Source organism: Stegodyphus dumicola, chromosome 11, assembly GCF_044657685.1.
Source record: "Stegodyphus dumicola isolate Sdum_Otavi_A_Nest chromosome 11, ASM4465768v1".
Taxonomy (NCBI): domain Eukaryota; kingdom Metazoa; phylum Arthropoda; class Arachnida; order Araneae; family Eresidae; genus Stegodyphus; species Stegodyphus dumicola.
In genome coordinates this window covers 48,026,142-48,033,404 of record NC_140778.1, presented here as the reverse complement: position 1 = coordinate 48,033,404, position 7,263 = coordinate 48,026,142, and the positions used below count along the sequence as shown (strand labels likewise).

The 7,263-nt window shown below is 31.7% G+C and overlaps 1 protein-coding gene across 1 annotated transcript; it reads left to right on the top strand.

Moving 5' to 3' along the window:
- Positions 1–4,771: 4,771 nt before the first annotated feature.
- LOC118206003 (uncharacterized) lies at positions 4,772–6,568 on the top strand. The gene has a single exon (XM_035378279.2). The coding sequence runs from the start codon at positions 5,177–5,179 to the stop codon at positions 6,368–6,370; it is 1,194 nt and encodes a 397-aa protein (XP_035234170.2). The 5' UTR covers positions 4,772–5,176; the 3' UTR covers positions 6,371–6,568.
- Positions 6,569–7,263: the final 695 nt, after the last annotated feature.

Here is a 7,263-nt window from a genome sequence, read left to right as displayed (position 1 = left end):
GATCATCAATATACTATTCAAAGAAAATTTAAAATGGCCATACAATACATGGATGGTAGAAGATGAAACAAGTTTAAAACTTAAATTTCCTTTACAAGAGGAAGTCAAATGTGTCATGATAGTCTACAAATATTGAGTGAGGGATAATAAAAGCATAGAACGAAATTAAACCAGACATGATTCAAAAGTCATTAAAAGAGTGTAGTGTATCTAACAATCCCCATGAACAGAAAGATGATTATTTATTTAAGGATCAGAGAACCATGATTGCAAAGAAACAGAATTCCAGGATGTCATTTCTGTTAACAGAACAGCATTCAGGTAGAATGAAGAAATTTAATTTTTATATGCTAATTTATCTTTGAATCTAATATTTTTATATCTGGCACATAGAATACAGTCCTAAATTTTGATCCCACTTATTCCATTAAAAAAGTGCCTTATATGCCAGAATATAGGGTACATCCATGCACACACGCATACAGAAGAATACCAAAAAAATACCCTACAGGACTAAAGATGCCACAGAACATATATCACATCCTGGTACTTTTTATTGTGAAAAATGACTGAAATTTAGAATCAAACAATTCAAATGAAATTTTTCAAATGAGAGGAATATAATGGTTGATCGGCAGTTTTCGGATAACCGGCTCTTGGCGACCAACTCTCCTACGGCAACCCTCTATTTTTTTTTTCCCGCCGCCATTTTGTCTTCACGAAGTAAAAACATGTTTCTTTTCTTTTTATCTACTGAACACTTCTTCCAACAATCTACTAGCCGAATTACACTTATGCTAGAAATTTTATCTAACAAAACTGCTTAATCATGACAAATATTCACTGCAAAATTGGGAAAAAGTGCACAATACCATACTCTTTACGCGTTTTTCAAGATAACACATACACGTAAACCATGTACACGCCGACTTATTTTTACTTAAAAAAACATCCCAGAATTGGACAAAAATGGCATTGCGCACACTCTTCACTATATCCATGTACATTGCTTTTTTCTCATAAATTAGAAAAATTTCACGAAAATACATGACAATTTTCTCAATCTTTAAACCCGGTAAAAAGAACATATATGAAATTACCTGATCGCGAAAAAGTATTTACCCTTTCCAAATATGAACATTTCCACATATAAAATAAATAAAATATCCAAAAACTTTTACCTCTAAATCATCTATTACATTATACACGTCACCAACGAATTCATACCGCAAGCATTACAAATACTTAGTATCAAATATTTAAATTATTTCCATGCACGTTTACTTCAACTTAAACGTATATCAAATTCCTACAAACATAAAATTCACAAAATAACTATCATTTAATTAAAATATAATTAAATTCAAAAACACTACTTAAAATATAAATGAGCACATACATTAAATTAATAAAAATTACCTTACAATCCTAATTACTTTAAACTAAATCATTGCTAATAACAATTTTCCCAATAATACCAAATTCCTTTACTTCCACCTTACATTTAGAACAATGCATAAAAATAATATCCTCAAATAATTAAAAATACTAACTTACCTCATCTTCTTCAGGATCTTGATTACGTGTCCAATAAACTTTTCGTTAGTTACGGCCATGGGATCCAAAAATTCACGAACACTGTTTCACACAACACAGAAAAAACCAAATACAAAATTTCCTGATTTTTTCCCGATTTCCCCCCTTTTCCGATTAAAGAACTGTAATTTGTCCATTAATATCACATGACATATCCCATGATCTCTCATTTCCCTCACACAAAATAATGCGTAATCGGAACTGAGTACTGCTCACATTATTACCAAAGTCCCAGGTAGTAACCTTTATCGCCTCCAAAATGTCGCCAAACTACCAGTTACCATATTGTAAAGATCAACCGAATATAATATCTATAAAGGTTATCCAATTCTGAATAAATAATCTGAATGAAAGGTTTAAAGTAGCAGATTTCCATACCTGCCTTAAACCTTTCATTACTAGTTAAATGTTAAACATATACAAATATTGTCTTGTGTCAGTAATGCTTCAGAATGACATATCTTGCAAACATCAAGCTTTTCAGTTGCTGTAAAAAATAAATGATTTACTAAGAATTTAGATGAAATGATAAGTTACATACCACTCATATAATGAAATTTCTTTCCTGCATGAACAAGCCTTCATTATACAGATAAGAAAAAGTTATAATTCTAACTTTTCCACAATAGAAAATAAGTTTCTATTTTTGCACTCTTTCCATTCTTCCATGATAAGTTATTTGTTACACAACATGAAGATTCTCTCCTGTTTCAATAAGCATATGCTTCTTTAAAGAACTCTTCTGTGTGAATACGCATATGCTTGTTTAAAGAACTCATTTGCCTAAATGACTTATTACATTTATCACACACATGAAGTTTCTGTCCTGTATGAATTATCATATGGCGTTTTAAATTACAATACTGTTTAAATGACTTATTACATACCTCACACACATGAGGTTTCTCTCCTGTGTGAATGAGCATATGGCTCTTTAAATGAACCTTAAGACTAAATGATTTGTTACATACCTCACACACATGAGGTTTCTTTCCTTTGTGAATAAGTAGATGCCTGTTCAAATAACAATTTAGTCTAAATGACTTGTTGCATATCTCGCACACATAAGGTTTCTCTCCAGTATGAGTACGCATATGATAATTTAAAAGACACTCTTTAGCAAATGACATGTTGCAAACTTCACATATATGTGGTTTCTCTCCTGTGTGAACAAGTAGATGCCTTTTTAAAGCACACTTTTCTCTAAATGAGTTATTACATACCTCACACACATGAGGTTTCTCTCCTGTGTGAATAAGAATATGGGATTTTAAACGTGACTTATGTCTAAATGATTTCTTACATACCTCACACATATGAGGTTTCTCTCCTGTGTGAATAAGAATATGAGTTTTTAAACGTAACTTATGTCTAAATGATTTGTTACATACCTCACACGTATGAGTTTTCTCTCCAGTGTGAATAAGCATATGATTATTTAACCTACACTTTTTAGCAAATGATGTGTTACAAATTTCACATATATGAGGTTTCTCACCTGTGTGAGTAAGTAGATGCCTTTCTAAACCACACTTTTCTCTAAATGACTTATTACATATCTCACACACATGGAGTTTCTTTATGGTATGAATATGCATATGACCATTTAACCCACACTTTTGAGAAAATGACATGTTACAGACATCACACACATGAGGCTTCTCTTCAGTGTGAATATGTACATGATTGTTTAAATCACATTTTAGTCTAAATGACTTATTACATTTGTCACACACATAAGGTTTTTCTGCTGTGTCGATAACCATATGCTGGTTTAACTTAGCTTTTAATGTAAACATCTTATATATCTCACATGAATGAGGTTGCTGCTGTATATGAATGAGCATACACTCATTTGATTCAGTCTTTTGTCTATTGAGTTTTTACCTACCTCATGTAGATGAGAATTTTCCGTTAGGTCGGCAAGCATGAGGAAAAAAAAAATACTTCTCTATATGACATTTAACATATGTCTAAGAAACGAAATTTCTTCCTTATATAGAAAAGTATGATCTGACTACTTTGATATCATACAAGTAGCTACACACCTTATAACGTTCTTTTGTTTTGCCCACACTTGTTTTTAGAAAAGTAGTTGTTGGGTGCTTCACACTAATTTTAATTATCTTGCCGAAATACACACGATTAGAAAAATAACAATACATATGTACAGTGTAGAAGACACATATTTAGTGTGCAACATATACATGGCAAGATTTTCATGAATACATTATGAGAAATAAGTGTTATATTTTGTATATTTCCTGCCCTCTGACCGTCAAATCTTTAATTAATTATTAGTTCATGAATTATGTTATACATGCTACTTAATTGACTGTGTTAAGTTTTATTTTTCTAGAGCTGTTAGTTACCGATTAACTGACTCAAGAAGTTAACTGCTAATGCCCCATTTCACTGTACACAATATGCAATAGGAAACAAGAACTTTATATTAGTTTGTAAAAAAATTTGTTCATTCACTCTTCACAACACACAGAGATTAAAAGTTGCCAGGAAATCTTCAGGAATGGAAACGGGTGTGATATACGAGGCGTTACCGAACTCTATTGTACAAAGACTTCGGCCCCAGATTATTTGACAACAAACTTATTTCAAGGGTCGCATTCTGCACACCCTTGCCTAAGTTATATACACCACAATATGCTTATATGAAGTTTCGATTCTTCCAGAGATGTTAAGGTATCACTTCACAATTCTACAAAGCAATAAATTTCTCGGTGTGTTTTGCATTCTCTATATCTTTCTGCCCGTATAACGAAAAATCATGATTCACATTTTCGTGAGGAGCATGCTGATAAGGTCCGTAGAAAGAACAGGGGCCGTATCCTCCTACCGTGCGACGAGATCTCGATATATGTAATAACAAGTGACGTACCAAGCGACTTCTTCTCGTTCGACTGCTACTAAAGATTGAGAGAATACTGGTATCCTCAAGCGCCTCTACCGTGCGAAATAGGTGGGCAGCAGGGTAGTGGCTCAGTTATTGCATGAGAAATAATTATTTTTTATTTCAAGTATTTTATATTTTTCATGTGTTTAATTCGTTTATAAAATTAACTTTAATATTTTAATATTCATATTTATATTTCTTTTATGCTGAATGGCAATAAGTGATTAATATTAATAATAACGTTTCTTTATGCTGAATGGCAAATACTTTTGATTCATGATTGCTTGGTTTTGGTATCCAAACGTTTTAGATAGCTGGAAAATAAAAAAGCAATAAACTTAGCCATTTGATTATAATTCATGCTGTTCCTAATCATAATTTAGTTTTGAACGTTAGTAGCCAAGGCCACAAGTTAAACGGTAACTAACAACTCTAGAAAAATAAAACTTACCATAGTCGGTAAAATAGCATATATAACATGATTGCATGAATTTATAATTAAAGATTTCACAGTCATAGGGTAAGAAATAATATTTCTACAAAATAAAATATATTGTACATAACCGTAAAAAAATTCTTTTCCTCATGCCTACCGACCTAACAGAAAATTCTCATCTACATGATGTAGGTAAAAACTCAACTAGGTAAAAGGGTGAATTAAATGGATGTATGCTTATTCACATACAACAGAAACCTCATGTATGTGAGTTATGTAACATGTCATTTTCTCAAAAGTATAGATTAAATAATCATATGCTTATTCATACTAGAGAGAAACCTCATGTGTGTGAGGTATGTAACAAGTCATTTAGAAAAATCGGTGATTTAAACAGACATTTACTTATTCACACAGGAGAAAAACCTCATATATGTGAGGTATGTAACAATGCATTTGCTCAAAAGTGTAGGTTAAACTACCATATGCTTAATCATACTGGAGAGAAACCTCATGTGTGTGAGGTATGTAACAAATCATTTAGACTTAAGTTACGCTTAAAAAATCATATGCTTATTCACACAGGAGAGAAACCTCATGTGTGCGAGGTATGTAATAACTCATTTAGAGAAAAGTGTGCTTTAAAAAGGCACCTACTTGTTCACTCAGGCGAGAGACCTCATATATGTGAAGTTTGTAACATGACATTTGCTAAAAGGTGTGTGTTAAATGACCATAGGAGTATTCATACTGAAGGGAAACCTCATGTTTGTGAGGAATGTCACAAGTCATTTAGAAAAATCAGTGATTTAAACAAGCATCTACTTATTCACACAGGAGAGAAACCTCACTTATGTGTAGTATGTAACATTGCATTTGCTCAAAAGTGTAACTTAAATTACCATATGCTTATTCATACTGGAGAGAAACCTCATGTGTGTGAGGTATGTAACAAATCATTTAGACGTAAGTTACATTTAAAAAATCATATGCGTAGTCACACAAGAGAGAGACCTCATATATGTGAAGTTTGTAATGCATCATTTGCTAAAGAGTGTTTATTAAATGACCATATGCATATTCATACTGGAGAAAAACCTCATGTGTGTGAAGTATGCAACAAGTCATTTAGACTAACAGTTCATTTAAACAGGCATCTACTTATTCACAATGGAAAGAAGCTTCATGTGTGTGAGGTATGTAATAAGTCATTTAAATGGAAGTATAATTTAAAACGCCATATGATTATTCACACAGGGCAGAAACTTCATGTTTGTGATATATGTAATAAGTCATTTGGACAAAAGAGTTCTTTAAAGAAGCATATGCATATTCACACAGTAGACAAATCATTTAGACAGAAGAGTTCTTTAAGAAAGCATATGCTTATTGAAACCGGAGAAAAACTTCATGAGTCGCATATGTAACAAATAACTTATGGTTGAAGACGTATTTATTTTCTTTTACGGAAAAGTTAGATTAATAAGAACTTTTTCTTATTTGTATAGTAAGGGCTTGTTCATGCAGGAAAGAAATTTCGTTATACTAGTAGTGTGTAATTTGTCATTTCTTCTAAATTAATATTAAATCTTCTTTTTTTTTTTCTTTTACAAGAGAAAAGTCTTGTTTTGCAATGTTCGATAGAAGTCATTCTGAAGTATTGCTGACTTAAAACAATATTTTCATATCTTAAGTATTTAACTACTAATGAAAGCTTTAAAGCTGCATATTTCCGCACTGTAAAGTGGGGGAATATGCTGCCTTAAACTTTCATTCAGATTATTTATTCAGAGTCGGATAACATTTATGGATAGCGCATTTCTCACATTTTAATTGTTTGAACTATTAAGCATATTCACTGAATGAAAATTTCAGTCATATTTCACACTGAAATACATTTTTCACAACATTTTTGTAAAAAGTACCAGGGTGTGAGATATATTTTGTGACATCTTAAGTGCTGTAGGGCACTTAAGTATTCAGTAATACTTAAGTAATATCAGTAAGGAAATTTCAGTATTCTTCTATATGCATGTATGTACCATATATTCTGGCATATGAGGTACACTTTTAATACAAAAAGTGGGATCAAAATTTACGAGCGTGTGTTATGTGTTGGATATAAAAATATTAGATTCAAAGATAAAAGATTACATATAGAAATTAAATTTCTTCATCATACCTTAATGGTGTTTGTGTAACAGAAATGACATATACCTTATGGACTAAAAGATTTCCATTATCAGGTAGCATGAACATTTTGTGATATTTGTCTTCCGGTATATCTTTAGTACATCATGGAATTCTGTTCTTTACCATC

Coding starts and splice junctions, on each gene's coding strand:
- LOC118206003 (XM_035378279.2), top strand. CDS start 5,177: ATGCTTATTCACATACAACAGAAACCTCATGTATGTGAGTTATGTAAC.